General features: G+C 38.7%; 1 protein-coding gene across 2 annotated transcripts in view; it reads left to right on the top strand.

The window, feature by feature from the left end:
- LOC120518734 (basement membrane-specific heparan sulfate proteoglycan core protein-like) overlaps positions 1–17562 on the top strand; it is a 92958-nt gene extending 75396 nt beyond the window's left edge. Inside the window, exons 6-11 of one of the 2 annotated variants that reach the window (XM_039741676.1) lie at positions 6029–6073; positions 10063–10161; positions 12926–12956; positions 16643–16746; positions 16990–17046; positions 17123–17562. In XM_039741676.1, coding sequence (XP_039597610.1) covers positions 6029–6073; positions 10063–10161; positions 12926–12956; positions 16643–16746; positions 16990–17046; positions 17123–17202 — 416 coding nt within the window. In that variant the 3' untranslated portion in view covers positions 17203–17562. Of the gene's footprint in view, positions 1–6028; positions 6074–10062; positions 10162–12925; positions 12957–16162; positions 16222–16642; positions 16747–16989; positions 17047–17122 lie in introns of those variants that run through there. The other variant, XM_039741677.1, reaches the window with a different exon arrangement.
- The last annotated feature ends 3844 nt before the right edge of the window (positions 17563–21406 follow it).

The following is a 21406-nucleotide window of genomic DNA, read 5'->3' as shown; positions in this document are numbered from 1 at the left end:
TTGATTTTAACCTCATTGTCAACTTTCTCATATTACTTTTAATTCACAGATTACTTTTTGTCCTTTTCAATTTAGATATTAAAAAATAAAACTACAGAAAATCTATATGAGGATTCCGTTCCCACGGATTCATCCATCCATTCATCCATTATCCAACCTGCTGTATCACAATATAGCACAATTTAATTGTGCCCAGCCATAATAAGATCCTTACTGCAGGCCGAGGGATAGGGTAGGGTCAAATATTAGGGGGTTGTATCTGCGGCCATCCACATCAAAATCAAATTCCAAGAGGACATGAGTGGCACGTGACATTGGGCATCAACATGTCTGTGATGCCCATAGATGTCAGGGCTGCACGTATGCTACACTAAATGGATCAACATGTGTCTAACTGGTGGTACCGAGAGGGATGGGTAAGCTGTTGAACACTATCCATGATGAGGACCGGGGATTGCAATTGCTCCTCACGAACGTGGAATTCCCAGTAAGTGTGGGTCATAAGCTGGCACTGATTAAGGCTCTGCCCTTTGTGCACACCACCTGTTACAACTACGGATTGAATGGTTTAGTGAGGCGAGTCCTGCTGCAGTTGATTGTCACAACTGGCAGAGCACCTAGAAGGCGATCAAACTTGACTATACAGAAAATAAAATTTATAACCAGGTTTTCGCAGGTATTATTACTGAGCCTCAATGGAGGGCAGCATTCAAAAATTAACTGAACTGAATGAAATGTCTCTGCCAGTAGTCACACGATGGCAATAGAGCCAACATTCCCAGCAACAATATGGCCATCATAACGGAGGCACCTTTAATGATTAATATGGCAGTATGAAATTAAATAAAACTAACTACTAAAACACTAACAAATAATATCGCAATCAAAATTGAAATTCAATTACAAAATATGAGCAGAACAACAAAATACCAAAATCATAACATAACTCGGTAATTATTTAACAAAATGAGCCTGACGAGCAGACTGGTCTCTTTCGGATTGTGAAATTTGCCTTCCTCGGTCACTGAGTGTATATATAAAGCTCTTCTTCCTTGCACTTGTGTGTCAGCTTAAGTTGTGATTTCCGATGTGGATTTTCTGTTTCTTTCCTAAAGCCGTTTCCATATCCTTTCTCTTTTTCCCAAATCTTCCTAGTAAAAATCAGATGTCTATGAATCACTTCCTCTTTGTTTTGACTGTAGTACACTTCTTCACATGTTGTCTTCTTCCTAATGAAAAATAACAACCATGCAGACAGTGTGTCTAATAGTGCATTGATAGCAGAGTCACTTCTTGTAACGGTAGAATTTGAGTTTTATTCTTTACTATTGAGACACATTGCAAAACGTATCTAAACTGTGACTTCAGGAGACTTCAGTCTAAAATAATAAAAACAGAGTAATACAAATGATAAATCAAAAATGGACAAAATGAAAAATGTATACATTCATTTACCTGAAATATTTATTCAGGCTTGCTTATTTAAAGTTTTATTCTGAGCTTATTACAGCAGCATGAACTGCTTGGCAGGAATCAACTGTTATTGGCATGAGCCATTCTTGTAATGTTCTATGAACCCAGATTATTTATTCATTTTTGTTAATCCAGAAAAGGAAACTGATTTTTCACGTGACCTTTTGGGGGGTGAGACCACAAGGTCATCCATTTTATGGCACTCCTGGAGAAATTTTCAGGTTAACAGAAAAGGACCCCTTCTGACACTAATGGGATTTGAAGTTTGCAACCTTCAAGATACCAGCGCCGATCCGTAGCCACAAAGCCACCACTTAATGCCAAGGAGGCCAGAACGTATACGAATGTGCTTATATTAATAAATAAGAGACATTGTCACAGTAAGACACAGGAAACTTCAAAGGATTGGGGCAGCCACCCGTATGATATACCTGGCTGCAAAACGGGTATTCTTTCATGAGCAGTGAATGGTACAACGCCCAAAACAGAACTGGTTTGATAGTGAGAAGATGGCAGAAGAGGTCAGTACAGGAGGTGACATCTTCGGGACCTGGACCGGAAGTGATGTCTTCGGGACCAGAAGTGATGTCCTCAATATTGCCGGACCTGGAAGTGGTGCCAGTACCGGAAGTGATCTCATCAATGGGGCCAATACCAAAAATGATGTCATCAATGGCGCCGGTACCTAGTGGGATTGCCATGGATGGTCTACAGAGGATTGAGAGAGAGAGAGTTAGTGCAGCTCGCCACCTGCTGCTCTGGTGTGGTACTACTATTATTCCGGCTCTCTAGATGGCTCCCAATCGCACGTGTGTCACAACATATATTTTGGGATAAACAAACACCAAATGAAAAACATAAATAATAGCGATGACTTCCTTGGGCCTACCAAAATTATTATTACATATCATTTGGCTGAAGACTTTATCTGAGGTGACTTTTGGTTACATTACTTTTTTTTGCTTTTCCAATTGGAGTACAGGGGGGTGAAGTTACTTGCTCAGGGTCAGGGTCACTACACAGTGTCAGTAGTGGGATTTGATCCCACAGCCTCAGGGTTTGAAGTCTAAAGCCTTTACCTTAAAGAGAAAACTGAAATCTTAGTGATCAGCAATAATGGATACAATGAGGCTATTAGATATAAACTGGATACATTAGGATTAAAAGTCAAGACGAATGTAAAAAGCTTAGGGGTGATTGTTGACTGTAATCTGAATTTTAAATCACATATTAATCAGATCATTAGGACAGCATTTTTTCATTTAAGAAACATAAGTAAAGTTAGACCGCTTATATCACTGAAAGATGCTGAGAAATTAATTCACGCGTTTGTTTTCAGTCGACTAGATTACTGTAACGCACTCCTCACAGGACTACCCAAAAAACACATAAATCGTTTGCAACGAGTGCAGAATGCAGCTGCTAGAATCCTAACTAGGAAAAGAAAATCCGAACACATTTCTCCAGTTTTAATGTCACTACACTGGTTACCTGTGTCATTCAGGATTGACTTTAAAATTCTGCTTATGGTTTATAAAGCCTTAAATAATCTTGCCCCATCGTATATATCGGAATGTCTGATACCTTATATTCCAAATCGTAACCTTAGATCTTCAAATGAGTGTCTCCTTAGAATTCCAAGAACAAAACTTAAAAGAAGTGGTGAGGCGGCCTTCTGCTGCTATGCACCTAAAATCTGGAATAGCCTGCCAATAGGAATTCGCCAGGCTGATACAGTGGAGCACTTTAAAACACTGCTGAAAACACATTACTTTAACATGGCCTTTTTATAACTTCATTTTAATCGTAATTTAACTTAATCCTCATACTCTGTATGTTTAATCTCCTCAAAATAACTATTCATGGTGGCTCTAAAATCCGTACTGACCCCTACTCTCTTTTCTGTTTCTTTTTCCGGTTTCTTTGTGGTGGTGGCCTGCGCCACCTCCACCTACTCAAAGCTTCATGATGCTCAAACATTGATGGACGGATTAAAAGGCAGAAGTCTACGTGACCATCTTCATCAAGCCCTTCCGTGAGAACCCTAAATCCAAAGAGGACTGTTTCATTTATGTTAGGTAGAATGCCCAGAGGGACTGGTCAGGGGTCTCATGGTCTGGAATCCCTTTTACCGCTGTGCCACATTGCCTGCCTAGCAGTATGGCCGTGTATAGCTGAACCTCTGTTCAATAGGTGGGACAGTGTAGTTTGTCTTTTAACTTATGTGACATGAAGGGTACTTGCACTCCTAGGCCCCAATTTACCAATAAAGAGCCAATTTGCCCATTCATACTAGGCATGAGGGTGACTTGTGTTTCCACCATGAAACACTCGATACAACTAATTAGTTGGAGGACTCTTCCTATCTGTCTGCCACTCTCTCTTTCATTTCTGTGCCCTCAGAGTAATAAATACAAATACATGATACAACTTATTATTGCCAAGGTTTTTACACTGTTAGGGCAAAGTGTGTTTCTGATGCCATTTATGCTCTTCCAGTCAAAGTCTGGAAACTCCTTGCACAATAGCAACCCATCTAAAAGAACAGACTCGTCAGCAAAGTGACACCAACATTGTGCCAGTTTAAAGATGGATATTAGTGCAGTGTGCACATCTTTAGGAGGAAAACTTTACCATTCAACCCAGAGAACAAGCCACACAGACACAAGGGAAATGTGCCAGTCTCCTGAAGCTGTGAGGCCATAGTGGCACGCATCTCTGATGCCTTGAAGATGTTACTGATCATCTGTCCATTTTCTAACCTGCTTATTCAGTTTAGGTTTGTGGAGAGCCAGTGCCAAACCTGGCAGCATAAAGCATAAGGCAGGAGTGACACATAAAGGTAATCAGTCCATTGATGAGCTGACAATGTTGTGCTTTCTATTGTGTGAATCCTCTTTTCTTGTATTAGGACAATAATGTCAGCTTGTTCGAATGTGAGTGTGCGTATTGAAAATAGTTATAATAATAATAATTGATATGGTATTGTTATTGATAAACTTAATTTTTCTTATTTATTTAGTTTGCATGGTATAAAATGATTCATGTTAATTGAAAGGTAAATATTGTGAGAAGTAAGACTTGAAAGGGCTTCAGATTAACAGGTTGGGGCATCGCTAGAAAAATCACTTGGCATTTTAAGAAGTTGAAGAAAACAAATATAATACTCTAACCTCTAGTTAAACACAAACACAAAAAGGTTGTTAACCTAATAGGTTTAACTTTGGAACAAATGGCTGTAAAAACAACAAAACAGACATAAACTCTGGCCAAAGTGTGAAGCTTCCCACCAGATGAATGAATGGCATGTCTTTAGCTGGAAATATTGAGACTACAGCTTTATTTTCTTTTCCATGGCCATCTCTCTTATTGACCATCAGCATTAACGCAAGCTAAGTGCACACCTTCATCACGTTATGTTTACACAGTTAGGGACGTAAAATGACGCCTGGTTAAAAGAATTCAGCTTCCAGGGATTGAGCGCCCCCTGCTGGTTACAATATCTTAAGCAAACTGTGTGATTAAATTTAAAGAAAATTACATCCTCAGTTGAATTTATATAAGCAGATGATTTGATTTCATTTTTTCTATTAAAACATCTGGAGCTCTGTTCACTGTATTAGTGCCGTTATTTCCATCTGCACTTGCCCTCACTTTTTACCAATAGAGGGGACAGTCAGCAAAGTGACAGGCAGAGTCCCACAGGATATCTTTTAAACAAAGCATGCACATATCTTTATTAATTTAGCAATGGCAGATCCCAGACTTTATGGTCCTCTCATTAACTTCCACAACCCCGTCTTATGAGACTCGATTCCCTCGTCTACCAGCTGTTTTTTTCTTTCCTGAAAAGAGAGCACAGAAGGCTCTGAGGTATCCATTGCTCCCGACCTCCTTTGGAATGGCTGTTCCTCTACTCTGTTTAAAGGATTTCCATCCATCCTTTCCAGTTATCTGGAGCAGGGTCATGAGGCAGATGGAGCCTATCCCAGTAATCATCAGGTGTAAGGCAGGAACAATCCCGGGACAGGACGCCAGTTCATCACAGGGTGAACATGCGCACACATGAGGGACAGATTAACAAAGTCAATTAAGTTGCATGTTTTTGAACTGTTTAAAGGAATAATTCACACAAAATGAATATTTTTTTTAATATTTTATGTAGTGCATGTATTTGTAGTTATGGGCAACGGAAAATTTTTATCTCATGAAGAATAGAGATGAAAATGTATCTGAATATGAGTCTGTGGTGACTAACACTAGATGACAGCAAGCAAAACCAAAAACGTTAATGAAAAAAATCTCACGTTACTCGTGTCACCTAATCTACATGTCAATTCATTTAAAGCTGAAGGCTCTGAATATCACATGCTCTGTTGTAAATATTTTAATTTTTTTATTTGCATCCTCAAAGTCTGGGGAAAATAATGAACTTTAGTTGTTCATTGTTCTCATATAGTAAAGGGCTGTAATTCCATGCAAACTAAATTATGAAACAAATACCACATTCTTTATTTGTCTTCTTTTCACCCATTATTATTTTCTTTTCTTTCAGTGGTGACTACAGTGACTACGGTGACGACCTCAAAATCAAATTCAGGTAAGTGGGAGTTTTCCATTCTGCAGTGAAATGTACAGTTGTTTTTAAATGTAGTTGTTGGTCCAGTCTCTGTAACTGTCCTGTTTTTAACTGTAAACCTTCTATTTCCTGCATAATCTTTAAAAATATCAATTTCTCTAGCACTGCTGCTTCCATTTTAGACTTTTCTCTGTCTAACCCTTAACATCCACGTCAGATAAGCTAGCTGACAACCATAACTCATCTACTCAACTTTAGATAAAACAGCTACTTTTAAACACAGGGTGGTCACTTTAGAGAATTTGACTCTAAAGTATATGGTATTATTCTACACTCCACCTGTCTGACATGTTGAAAGAACACAGTCTAAGACTGACTTCACTGCCCAGGTCCTGGTTTTGTCTCCGTCTCTGCAGGACTAGGAACCATTCTTAGCAAGTTAATATCAACGTTAAATTCATATAAGTACTGCATTGGTATAGTTAAGATAAATGTTTAGATTTGAATTGATACCGTACATCGAATACATAAATGTACAATGAAGGTTTCTGCTTTATCTCCTACAAAATGTAAATGCAACATTTCCTGCTACTTTCTAGTTATTCCGAGGTTAAAATTAAAATAAATTCAGATTGTTCACAAATGACAAACTATAAATACATATTTAATCACATTACATAGTAATGTAGTAACACAAATAAAAAAGTCAGCATCATGCACTTTCTGGTTGTCCAAGCTTGTGGACATAAGAAAAGAATAAAAAAAATGTGTTGGTGTGTTTTTCTGGTTACAAATTCTTTTCTGTGTCCTGATAATGATTAACGTCTCTCAGTGTGGTACTTGTTAAATGGTCTTCTATGTCTATTGACTTTCTCACCATGTTTATTGAATTATGATAATGGTTTCACACCCTGGGCTCTTTGATTCAATTTTGTGTCTTTGTGGTTGTGACCTTTGCTTATACTACAAATCCATCTCTTGATTCCATTCTTCCATTACCTCTGCTGCTCTGAACAGTCAGTATAGCTGTAGAACCTGAGAACTGAATTTGTTCTTTATCTTAATTCTGACCTTAATATGGACTTTCTTATGGTACTTCAATTAACAGAGTGAATGTTCTTTTTGTTGTCATCAGTTTATATATCAATTATTGGGTACCACCAATAATTTGCTTCCATTTTAAACAGTGTGCATATTCCAGACAATTCTTATTCAAGCATTCAAACACAGATGTCTGTATAACATTTAGAACCACACATGAAAGGTGATCTAAATCCAATTTAACCAAATACTCGATAAAGACAGAACAGCCTTAAGTCATCGCTATAAATGTATCCAAAAATGGGCATTCTTCATCAACACGAGAGCTGGTAGAGCCACCACATGCTTTTTTTCAGTGTAGACCTTTATCAGTTAGTTTAATTTACAAACATATTTAAATATATTTTAATTTATACCAATCACCACACAGATAAATGGTATTTTCCAAATACATACCTGTTTCTCCTAATATTACCTAAGGATCCTAAAATTGTTAAACAGATTAATAGCCTTGAGTAAATATGTGATTCATAGAAACAAGACATCCTATATGTAAATAGAAAACAAAAAAGTTAAAATGTTATATGACCTCCTCTCTAATTTAAATGTCTTGGTACAAATGAAGTCAGAATATCCTAGTTTAACACTAGAATCCCTGAAGCTTACGCTTTTTTCCATTGTCTGACGTCCTTAAATTTTCCTGACATATGCAAAGAAGCTTGTAGCTCCTTATCGCTGTGCTAATAGCCCACTTTTGTTTTGCAAATGTGTGGTTCAGCAGAATACAGCCTGCTACACCCCCCCGTACCCACCATTCAGTCAGATGAAGGCATCACCCTGCTTAAGTCTGTGTTGAAGTGTTTATCTGGTGATGCGTTTGTAAGGAATTATATAGTTAATGAAATATGGTGATTTGAAATACATACATTTCATTTGTGTTCCATGTCTACAACAATCTGTATTAATATAAAATGACTGAGGAAATGCGAGGTACTGTAAGTAATGCTGAAAACACAGCTAAAACAGAAAATGTTTTCATAATATATTATAGTAATAACAACCTAATTTTGACTTGAAGTGTTGGATGTGTGAAGCCCACATATCCAAGAAACACTTTCACAAAAGGTGTATTATACTTTAATTCAAGAATAAAACTGAAGGAATGCTATGTTATTTGAAAACCTTATTACCTGAACGTGATCAGTATTTCAATTACATTAAGTTAAAAAAAAAAAAATGCTCCATCTAGTGGTGACTGTGGAAATTACAGTACACAGAGAAGCAAAGTAGTTTGGTACACAGTAGGACTTTAAGGACCTTCAAAACTCGACTTGATGTTATTTTTGGAAAAATTAAGTGGATAGGACTGGCGAGCTTTATTGGGCTGAAGAGCCTGTTCTTGTTTAAATCTTTCTAATGTTCTAATATAATTTTTTGATTGGCTTTTTGAGTTGCCTTTTCTTCCCATTTTTTTGACATTGTGTATGTATGTCATTATATACAACAACAGCATTTATTTCTATAGCACATTTTCATACAAATGATGTAACTTAATGTGCTTGACATGAAGAAAGAGAAAAAAAGACAAAATAAATGAGAATTAAAATAAGGGAACACATTAACATAGGATAAAAGTAAGGTCCGGTGGCCAGGAAGGACATAAAAAACAAACAAAAAAATAAAAATCTGCAGGGGTCCTAAGGCCACGAGACCACCCAGCACCCTCTAGGCATTCTACCTAACATCAATGACCTCAATCAGTCCATATTGTATTCGGGGTTCACATTGAAGAATTTGATGATGACAGTCATGTGGACGTCTGGCCTTTAATACATGAATGTAGGGACATTACGGTGCTTTCATTAGGTGGTGGTGGCACAGATCACGGAAAACCAGTAAAAGAATAGAAGAGAAAGTACGGACTTTGGAGCCACCATGAATAATAATGATAATTAATTGAATATACAGAGCATCTGGATTAAACTAAAATGAAGTTATGAGAAGGCCATGTTAAAGTAATGTGTTTTCAGCAGTTTTTTAATGTGCTCCACCGTATCAGCCTGGCGCATTCCTACTGGCAGGCTATTCCAGATTTGAGGTACATAACAGCAGAAGGCCGCCTGCCTCACCACTTCTTTTAAGTTTTGCTCTTGGAATTTTAAGCAGACACTCATTTGAAGATCTAAGGTTATGATTTGGAGTGTAAGGTGTAAGACATTCTGAAATATGGGATGGAGTGAGATTTAAGGCTTTGTAAACTATAAACAGTATTTTAAGGTCAATTCTGAATGACACAGGTAACCAGTGTAGTGACATCAGAACTGGAGAAATGTGCTCAAATTTTCTTTTCCTAGTTAATAGTCTAGCAGCTCCATTCTGCACTCGTTGTAATCGATTGATGTCTTTTTTGGGTGGTCCTGAGAGGAGTGCGTTACAGTAGTCTAGCCAACTGAAAACAAAAGCCTGAACTCATTTCTCAGCATCTTTCAATGTTATAGGAGGTCTAACTTTTGTTATGTTTCTTAAGTGAAAAAATGCTGTCCTAATGATCTGATTAATATGTGATTTAAAATTCAGGTCAGAGTCAATAGTTACCCCTAAATTCTTTACCTCCATTATATAGTATATATGTTTAATCATGTATGCCTTTTTAAATTGTATGAATGTGCTATTTCATGTCAGTAAACAGTCTGTATGATCCACGTCTAAGTTAGTGCTTAACTTTGTTCCACTTCACCAGCTCCAAGATGCACATAGTAACATTAAGTAACATCTCCATGTTACTGGAAATTATGCACTAAGTCAAGATCATGTTGGGATGACCAATGCTCATTTTACACACTGTCACTTACCCATAGTTACTCAAATAAATGTGGACAGAACTGTGAAATGAATGACCTTTTAACATATAAAACACAAGGCTGTGTCCAGTATGTCACGCTAACCACATGTTTTTCATCTCTGTTTAGTTTTAGATACGTTTACTATTATAATCATTGTAAGCCTCGTTCTGGCCCTTCTCATTTTTCTACTGGGACTTCTGCTCTGGGTTTACCACAAGAAAAAAGGTAAGAAGCACACATCGCCACATGACACTGAGGGACCTTATTTTTTCTGTAGCACATTTCTTTTTCAGCCACGCCGAATGAATCTGGGAACAAGATAAATTTGCAAAATGGGGAGCACAAAATAATTAATACTTAATCATTTTCAGAAAGGCTTTGTTTGCAGTATGGCTGTGAGTCCACTTAAGTTTACATCCAGTAAAGAATAACCACCATAGTGGGGTTATCATGTATGACATTGCCACAGTAGGTCACCAACTAAATAATCATCAAGTCAATTCCAATCCTACACTGGGAAACAGACTATTGATGAAGGGAGTTAAATTTGGCTGGCATGATTTGTTGAAAATAACAGATGGCGACAGTTTAGTGTAATAAGCTTGTCAGAACACACAACTCCAATCATGACATTGATGAGATATCAGGTGACACAATGGTTCCATGTTTCTACAAAGTCAGCACTGGCCTCTCATGTGATTCAGTTGAAGAAGTCAGAATAAGTGCAAAGGAACACATTGTGTATTTGTGATAACTTTAACATTAGTAATTGTACCAAAATGACTTGTAAAACACGGTTTGGGTCACAGATATGAATGAGCACATAAAACCCAAAAACACGCACTCCAGGCACTCCGGTTTCCTCCCACAGTCCAAAGACATGCAGGTTAGGTGGATTGGTGATTCTAAATTGGCCCCAGTGTGTGCTTGGTGTGTGGGTGTGTCACCAAATGTGTGTCCTGCGGTGGGTTGGCACCCTGCCCAGGATTGGTTCCTGCCTTGTGCCCTGTGTTGGCTGGGATTGGCTCCAGCAGACCCCCGTGACCCTGTATTCGGATTCAGCGGGTTAGAAAATGGATGGATGGATGGATGGATGGAACTAGCAACAATTAAATAATATAAATGAAAACAATAATACCACCCCTGGACCCCATGACAAAATTACATTAAACATATAAACACAAACAACTCCGCACAGTAAAGTCCATCAAAAACCACACCGGATGTAATGAGAGATGACGAGAGTAAGTCCAGAGATCTGTATGTTGAAAGGGAATAAAACAATCCTACCGGTAGACACTGTAAGGGTGAAGATGGGTGGATGGCTCAGGAGTGCTCCTACACTTACGGGAAAGTCGTGAATCCACAATCAGTCCTCAGCACCCAGGTAGACAGACGATCCAGACCCCAACGACGAATACAATCCAGGACACAGCGACTAAATGTGGCTTAATTAACAGAAGGCAGTCCGACAAGTAAACGAAACACAAAATACACTTCTCCTTCTTTGGGACACCTGCCCTCCTTTTAAACCCCTCTGACCACCTTTGACCCCAACAGCCCCTGCAGGGACTGCTGGGAGATGCAGTTTTAACTACTAGTTACACTGCTACAACGCAGTAAGCTTAGGCACAGGGAAGCAGCTCGATCAGCAGCTGACTGTTTCGTTGAGCTGTAGAACTTGTTTTTTTTTAATTGTCTATTTGACAAGTTTTCCTCAGCAAGGGGAAGCAAAATTCTGAGAGATTTCTTAACAGAGACATCATGCCTTTCACAATTGTCAGTAAGTGGTGGAATTTTGTGCTACCATTATGAATTTTACAACTCTGTAACTTACTGTATAATCAAAATTGCATCATATATAAACATAACGTAAAGCCACAGATCGGACCTGAGAGAAACAAAGTTACTCAGGTTTCTACTTAGTATCAGAAATGGTGGAGCTACCTGGAGAAGCCATTAAGGCATAAAAATGAACAGAGTGTGGAAGACGAGAGTGCGTGTACAGAGCACTTATCTGCAAGCTGTGGAAGCCGGCCCAGACACAGACAGGCGGACACGTTAATATCACCCAACACACGTTTATTTACAAGCGCCATTATTTACAAGGTGCAACAACCTCCAAAATACCCAAAGTCCTGGCCACAACACAGTGCCTCTTTCCTTCTTCAGGCCGCCACTTTGCCTCTCCTCCAAGACCTTGCCTTTCTCCTCCCGACTCCAGCCATTGTCTGAAGGGAGGCGGCCCCTTTTATATGCACCCGGATGTGCTCCAGGTGTCCTCCGGTGACCTTCCGCCGACACGCCCCTGTGTGGTGGAAGCACCGGCTGTGTACCCGGAAACACTCCAGGTGTCGCCGATCCTCTTCCCCACAGCACTTCCTGGTGTGGCGGAAGTGCTGAGGTCCAGAGCTCTCTAGGCACAGGAGTGTTCCCTGGCGGTGACCATGGGCCCCTACAGGGTAGAATTTCAAAGCTCTGTACCCGTGGCCCCCAAAGGAACCAGGGTGGTCGCCCCCACGTGGGCTGAGGTCAGCATAAGTCCTCTTCCAGTCTTCCTAGGCGTCCCGGCCAGGTCACCACCCCAGTCATCTCCGACAAAGCGTACAAATGATTTGTGTTTTATTGATTTAAAGTACAGTCATATTGCTTCACTGACCTTTAATATGCAAGTCTGCATTTGTAGTAAGTCTGTATTTTGCTTTTTTGTTGATTTTCAATTCTTGGAAATTTTAAATCTTTGCAAATTCCGACTTGGGTTCAAAACTGGGTTTATAGATATCCACAGGAAAGGAATTCATGCATAACCCGAGACCTGCCTGTACTAAAATAGTAATTTGGAACATCCAGTCATAGCCTGAAACTGGAGTCACACGCTACAGATGCTGCAGAAACCATGAGCGATGCTCCATGTTGACCTGACGCCATTTGACATTTGCTTGTTTACTGAATGAAGGTCTTTATAACTTTATTTTTTTTTTATATGCAGGTTTACCGTGCCTTGTGAGTAAGAAGAGCAGGTGAGTAAATAAATATGACTTATTATACTCTTTCTTTATAATGATAACTAATCAAAAATAGAAATATTATATAAATATGTAATTGTATTTGAATTTAATATTGTATGTTTGTTTTTATTCTATAAAGTACCTTAGGATGTTCATATTATACACATTTGGATTCATTGAATCAATAGATAGATAGATAGATAGATACTTTATTAATCCCGAGGGGAAATTCACACAATCCAGCAGCAGCATACTGATACAAAAAAAACAACATTAAATTAAAGAGTACTAAAAATGCATGTAAAAAACAGACAATAACTTTGAATAATGTTAGCGTTTACCCATACGAGTGGAATTGAAGAGTTGCATAGTGTGGAGGAGGAGCGATGTCCTCAGTCTGTCGCTGAAGCTGCTCCTCAGTCTGGAGATGATCCTGTTCAGTGGATGCAGTGGATTCTCCATGATTGACAGGAGTCTGCTCAGCACTCATCGCTCTGCCACAGATGTTAAACTGTCTAGCTTCATTCCTACAATAGAGCCTGCCTTCCTCACCAGTTTGTCCAGGTGTGAGGCATCCTTCTTCTTTATGCTGCCTCCCCAGCACACCACCGCGTAGAAGAGGGCGCTCACCACAACCATCTGGTAGAACATCTACAGCATCTTATTGCAGATGTTGAAGGACGCCAACCTTCTAAGGAAGTATAGTCAGCTCTGACCTTTCTTGCACAGAGCATCAGTATTGGCAATCCAGTCCAATTTATCATCCAGCTGCACTCCCAGGTATTTATAGGTCTGCACCCTCTGTACACATTCTCCTCTGATTAGTTGTTCATATACAGCACACATATAATATAACAACATATAATGTAATGTTTATTTCTCTCTTTGCATTGAGTCTTTCTTAATACTTCTTAGAGTTCTGAGAGGTGCAGCAGCCATTGGAAATCGATTTTGAATGTGGATTGTTTGAAATCAGGGTGGTGGCTCCAATTGGCTTGAGCAAAAATTGAGGAAGTTAAGATTAATTACCAAATATGTCACATTAATGTATAATCTAAGAAGATTATCATTTAAGACCTGTATGAAATCGAAATAGCTTTTGTCATTGGCAGAAGGGTTGATTTGGCTCAATACTGAGCTGATTATCCTGTAATGTGTGCCTGGCATTATCAGTATATAGTCAAGCGGTAAGCTGACATTTAATATTAATTAAAAAAAAATCGGGAGTGGTCTCCCCTCGACTTTCTCGTATACTCAGATATGGGGATGGATACTTGAGGAGTAAACCGCAAGACAATGATTATATTATGTTCACTAAGCAGCCATCAACAACAAATCAAATCAAATGAAAAATATATTGAACAATTATTCTAAAATTAAAGTTGAATAAATCAGACTCTGTAGCTGCATGAATAAAAAAGTACATCTTCCTGTTCGTGGAAATAGCCCAACCGTTGATAGAAATCTGCATTTTGTACCTAATATTTGTATGCAAAATTTGGTTGACCTAAGTGAACGTGTACTCAAGTTATTGTGTTTACATACGCACACACATTGACAATCAAATGTTTGGTCGATTACAATACTTTCCCTACAAGAAAGTAAAATCGGACTCAGGGAGGTCTAAAACGTTGAGATTCATCAAAATCTCGAATCGAATTTTTGGACGATTACAATACTTTCCCTACAATTTGTATACAAGAAAGTGAAAAGGTGAAAGGCATTTTCCATGCTAAAAAGGAAAGTAGGTTAGAGATACGTTTGGGCTGCACAGAAAGAAGGTTCTAAGTCACAATGTCTTGGCTCAACACCCATCATCAGGTTTGATAAAAGCTGCACAGCTAAACTGTTGTGTCTCTTTCTTTCCTTTTCATTGTGGAAATAACCTTTAATTGTTTTTCCCTTTACAGTACCATACTGATGTAGAACTTCACTAACATCATTTAATATTAAAGTATATTAGTGATTAATAAAATAATTCATGCAAAATTTAAATTGCAGCACAATCTGACATTTCACAATCAAAGAAATGTTATTATAATAAATAATAATTACATTTCTATAGCACCTGCTCATGGTGCTTGTGTGTGTGTGTGTATATATATATATATATATATATATATATATATATATATATATATACAGTGTAAAAGAATGAGTCTCAACACACTGAAAAAGGTTTGGGGACGCCACCCGTATATTGTTTCTAACTGCAAAAGTTTGAAATCCAGACAAAGTTGTTGTTGGTTTGAGTTCCCAGAATAAACTGAACTAGTTTGGCAAGATGGAGGATTTATATGCTGTAAACCGGAAGTGATGTCAATTGACCAGAACAGGAAGTGACATCAGTCTGGGTGCCGGAATAGGAAGTGACGTCTGTCTAGGCGCCAGAACAGAAATCAGACAGGTTTTCCCGTATTTGGTCTGCAGAGATAACATAAATAGGTTTACAGCACCCCGCCATCCCCTGGCCCGGTGGGTAATCACCTCCACTCGGTCCTTTCAGCTCGCTCCTAGTCGCACGTGTGTGACAACAATATACTGTATATATATTTATTTTTATTTTCTTCATCTCATCTGGTGGGCATTTGAGAAAAGGTACAGTAGTTTCAGCCATGGAACTTCCCTTTGATGAGCAGTATTCTTTGCTTTCTTCCCATAAAAATTGGTAGTGGACTTACGGCATGCCAAGATCTGTGATCAGTCACCATTCAGGGAGTGAACGTGGTGTAGAGGGTTCACATAAACAACAAATGGGACTGGTCTGACAACACAGTGGTACTGGACAAGAAGGGCCAAAACAGACTAGATTTGCTAAGGAGACTCTCAGGTCTTTTAATGTGTACAGCAAGCTGCTGGAAATGCTCTATCAGTCCATAGTAGCCAGTGTGGTGTTCTACGCTGTGGTGAACCCTGGATACATTGGAAGCTGGTGTTGAAAAGAGGATGATAGAAAAATTAAAAGTCATCATGAAAAATCCCCTACATATTCTCCAGGAGGCGCTCTCTTGGAACGCTTTTTGCCACGGGCTCATTCCATCAGACTGTGCTAAGAAGCACATCTGAGGGTCATTTCTGCCCAATGCTGTATTTCTCCCTGGGATTAACAAAGTTTGTCTAATCTAATTTGATCTAAAAAAATTAATTTTAATGAATTTTAGGACCAGTTTCACTAAACTGTATTCAAAATAAAACTCTGCTGTTTTGTGTTCTCCCAGTGTCTGCGTGGTTTTCCTCCGGGTACTCCGGTTTCCTCCCACAGTCCAAAGACATGCAGGTTAGGTGCAATGGTGATCTTAAATTGTCCTTGGTGTGTGGGTGTGTCCTGTGGTGGGCTGGTGCCCTGCCCGGGATTTGATTCTGACTTGTGCCCTGTTGGCTAGGATTGGATCCAGTAGACCCCCGTGACCCTATAGTTAGGATATAGTGGGTTGGATAATGAATGGATGGATGTTTTGCTCATTGCTAATGTACATAAAAACAATAAAGAAATGAATATGAAGCTCATGAAGAGTTTTCAGTTATCTGATATTCGTCAGTAGCTACATTATGTAGTGATGCCTGCTTGTCTTTTGGCTTGCTTGTATTTCACGCCAAACCACCAGATTAGTTGCTTGAATCAAGAATCACCATAGTTGTTAATATTCTAAAGCAGTTCCTCTCCTTTCATTCTGTTTCATATCCTGTGCTTCTTGCAGAATAAATGAGAACAGCAAAGAAGAGATTACTGTGCAAAAGGAGCAAGAAGACGCCTCCCACCATTATCAGTCTATCGTTGAGATGGATCCTGTCAAAAAGGCAGGTGGGTAACCGGCTGTGCACCACAGGTATAATAGAAGGCTATCAGTGTTCCAGGATGAAAAGTCTAATGAAGAATACTCAGTGCAGTCCAAAGAAGTGCTTAAACTGTTCACCTCTATTTAGAATATTTATTTAATCTGAAAGTAAATCAGAGTACTGTTTTGTAGCAAAAGGCTTAATTTTAGTAGATATTAAATAGAAATTCTCTTGAAAAACGGCATCTCCCGAATCTGTAATTTCACAGGACAAGATGAAGTCACTTACTCAGAGTTGGTGCACCTTCCAAAGAAGAAGAAACAAGGTATATATCCTCACGTTGTCAAATGTTGTGTGCATTGCTGATGTTCACCTACCTCACAGCTCCCTATGTTTTGCAGGAACGTCCCCTGTGAGCAGCAGCGATGCAGGAGTCTACTCAGAGGTCAGAATCTCGGACCGTTCACGTTTAACTGACTGATCTCTCATTTATATGACACTGTATGCTGGCGTATATCTTTCCCCAGTGCAGTCTGTTTTAACTTCAACTTTTATTATATCCAAGGGCACTAGGAAGATGTTTTTTTTCCCTCATAAGATATGGAAGGAAAGCTCTTAGAGGGATAGCAAATACTAAGTGATTTTATACTGAAAAACACAGATGTGTCAATGAATCAATGTGAAAACAGGTCATATGGTGCAATGTTGCAATGAAAAACAGTGCAAGAAGGATCAAATGAAGTGTTATTTTTATCATACAAAATATGTTAATTTTTTATAGAATGTGTTTGCTTGTTCTTTACTCATTTGGAAAAGTGTGAAATAAATACAACCAAAACTAGCAAGGAATGCATTTGGATCGATTGTGAAAATAGACACCAATAAGGTGTAGAATTATCTCAGTGATAATCAATATAAAGGGGGTTACCTGAGCCAAAATTTCATGTGTCATTGAAACAGATCTGAATACTTGTGTCAATAGTATATTTCAGTTTTTTTAATTTTAATAAATTTGCAAAAATTACTAAAATCCAGTTTCATCTTTGTCATTCCGGGGAATGAAGTGTGGCTTGGTGGGGCAAGAAACTGAATTTAAATGAAAGGTCTGAATACTTTCTGAAGGTACCATGTGCATTACTTAGTGTACTGAAACAAAACACATGTAATCATAGCTTAACACTAGAATCCCTGAAGCCTACGAAAAAACTCGTAATCCTGGCCCACCTTAAATTCCTTCACACCTCTCCATCAGCGTATTTTGTTTTGTAAATGTGTTGATCAGCACAAGCAGCCTGCTATCCTATCCCCAACCCCTCTGACGCAGCTCAAGTCGCAGAGAAGACTCTCAGAGTTCAAGTCTTGTTTATCTGGGTGTGAGGTGCCTGGAATTGTACAGGGTAAATAATATATTGTCATTTGGAATAAATACATTTCATGTGTGTTCTGTGTCTGCAGTGATCTGTATACATATAGAATGACAGGAAATTTAAGTGTGACGGTGTAAATTTAGGATGATATGTGAGGCAGGAATTGTTGAACACATAACTAAAAAAGAAATGTTTTTCATAATTTAGTAATAATTGCTAAAATGTAGACGTGAAGTGTATAATGTGTGAAGAATGAAGTCCAAATATCAAATAAACACTTTCACAAAAAAGTGTAACAATACAAGTGCGCTTTTATTCAATAAGATAACCGTAGAAAAAGAAATCTGGTTAGGGTTATGATGCTGACATGACCTCTTGAGTGGTGCAGCGGTAAGAACTGCTGACTCACAATCAAGACGTTCCCGGTTCGATTCTGGGTGTTTCCGTTTTGAGAAGTGAGCTGCTCTTATTGTTACTATTAACCAATAAAAACATACATTTGATTTGAGTCTGTAACAACCAGTGTAAGTTTATGGTACTTGTAAAGGTTAGCATTAGTCACATTCACGCTCCCCACGAACTGACACTGCTTTTTTCAAATAAAGACGTGCTATAACAGAGGTAAACTCAGATGAGGATGAGGGCTCTACATCAGAGAAAGAAAAGAGAAGCCCTCCTCCGTGAGAAACGTCCACTTACACATAAGAAAAGTGCAGCTGCACTAGACGTAAAGGCGAAAGATGGCACCGTTTGGATGCAGCAACAGGTCAGGCATCATCCTGCCAATCAATATGTCACATGCATGTCCTATAAAGAAAAAGCAAGGCTTACAGAGCTTGCCAAGGTACCATGCAAAGTCCTGTTTGTGATTATGTTTTATGATGGTCTTTATATGAAAAACATTTATATGTTACTTCTATAAAAACCCTTTGGGGGGATTGGAAAGCAGGCTGCTTGTGCTGATCGACACATTTACAACACAAAAGACGCTGATGGAGTTGTGCAAAGGAATTAAGGTTGGCCGGGATTACGAGTTTTCTCGTAGGCTTCTGGGATTCTAGTGCTAACTGAATTGTTTTTTGAATTGTTCTTGCTCCCTTTCTCCTTTTGAATGTATGCTAACAAACATTTATTTGTTTAGCACAGAAAACCCACCCCAGATAGTGTCAAAATTTTTCTTCACACTTACACCTTTACTGCAATAAAGTGTTGAGCTTTGGCATCACACACTTGCACACATTTTATGCGTTGTTGCAATGTTTTCAGGATTTTCAGTCATTAAATATTCAGTTTGTTTAATAACCTGAGGTAACTTAGGTAGATTACATCAAGACAGTGATAGCTGCCGCCTGTCTAAGTAAGTACTGAACATCAGCAATTAAATAATTTCCAGTTTGAATTTACATAGACTGATTGTTTTATGTTCTGTTTTACACAATTGATTATAAAACCAAATCTCAACAAAGAATTCAACTTAAAGAAAATGTTATTCTACTTAAGCCTCACCTGTTATTACTTCCAGGCGCTGGACCATGCGGCAGCCCTTACAGAAGCTCTTTCTCTCTCTCTCTCTTTTTTACTTAGAATTATTATTGATTTTTTTGTAATTAATAATGTTATTAATTAATAATTTTAAGATTTGGCTTGTTATTATACATTTTTGAATGAATTTATAAATTAAATTGAAGAGATGCCGCTGTCATCACAGACCCCCAGGACTGGCCCACCTCAGCTTCCTCTCAGACAAGCTGCAACCTTGAGAAATGTCACACAGTGAGCGTAAAAGATCTGATGGCTGCCTACATTCGAAAACATCTGACAATATAAGAGACTCTGAAAAATATCATGTACGATAATATAAAGCATTCCTGTATTCACCTGATAGTTCTGTGATCCCCGCCACTTAAAGAGCCCCGTTACGCCCAATTAGAAGAGCTGCTCATCCGAAAATGAAAGGAGCGAAAGGATGAATATCCGAAGAAAGGATAAAAGTTACAAGCTTTTCTGGAGATGGAAGAGGCAAAGATCCTGACCGAGAATAAAAGTGAGGTGGAAAGGTTTCGGACCTGGCCTGACTTCAAATAAGGAGAAATGATCGACTTCTGTCATTCAAGTTGTTTGAACTGTGACATCTCATAGCGAATTACAGCAAGTTCAGGATTACCCTTGGGCGCCGACTTACACCTCTTATTTCAGACATTATTTAAATGCTGGATAAGTGGAAAAAGCCGGCGAGGGACTGTGATAAGCCAAGTTCTCTGTCAATTGAAAAGTAGAGTTTTGTACAGTATAGCTATTTATAGATGATCACATTCAGGTAAGTAGTTATAGTTTTGGTAAAATTTACTCTCTTGTTGGTTTAGCGTTCTAGTATTGGAAAAATTTGGAATGGCATTTGGTATCTCCTTGTGAGTCACCCCACTGATTTAATAAAAATACTTATAGGTACCCCTGGAATTAACCAGAATTCAGTTTTTATTTGAACAGACATCACTGTCTGAGTCTCCATTCTCCCATCCTCTGCTTGTTCAGTTACATTTCCAGATGCCCGCGGTCTGAAACTGTCCAGCAGTACCATTGCATGGGGCACCACAGGGACTGGTGATTTTGGTGAATATTCAAAGGTGGAGAAGGGAGCAGAGTACAATTAAAGCTAAAGTGTATAATCAAGATATTGAAATACGGACTGAATTCATCCATGTCACTGCCCAGGAAGGAAGTCACATCATTCTGGCTGACTCAGAACCAAACCTGATTCATTCTGCTGCCAATATCTTAATGATGAGTCATTCTGAATGAATGACAACCTTTGAGAAGTGTCCCACTGGATGAGATACAGGGACACCTTAGCTATTAGCTAAACAAGCAAGCCTGATGGATTGAATGGTCTCCTTTCATTTGTCAGATTTTATATATTCTTATGTTCTAAATCAGGGGTCGCCAAGTCCGGTCCTGGAGGACCACCATGGCTGCAGGTTTTCAATCTAACCTTTTTTTTAAATGAGTACCCTGTTTGTGCTGCCAATTAACTTCTTGTGAATTCATTTTAATTAAATTGCTTTTTTATGATTTGCTCCCCTGAATTTCTTCATCGTTCCTCTGAATTTCTTCATTTCTTTCCTTAAACGGCACCCAAACAGAAATGAAAAGTGAAGTGAGGGAGCCAACAAAAGACCAACTAAGTCATGGCCTCAAACTCCAACCAGCTGCTTAATGAGGTGCTGATTCTTGTCGTTAATTAAACCAATTCTTTAATTTTGTGGCTTTGTTGCTGCTCTCGTGGTGCAATAGCAGACATTTCAGAAATTGTTGATTTTC

This window comes from Polypterus senegalus, chromosome 18 (assembly GCF_016835505.1).
Source record: "Polypterus senegalus isolate Bchr_013 chromosome 18, ASM1683550v1, whole genome shotgun sequence".
NCBI lineage: Eukaryota > Metazoa > Chordata > Cladistia > Polypteriformes > Polypteridae > Polypterus > Polypterus senegalus.
Note: the sequence above shows the minus strand (reverse complement) of the source record. Positions and strands in the feature narration are given on the sequence as shown.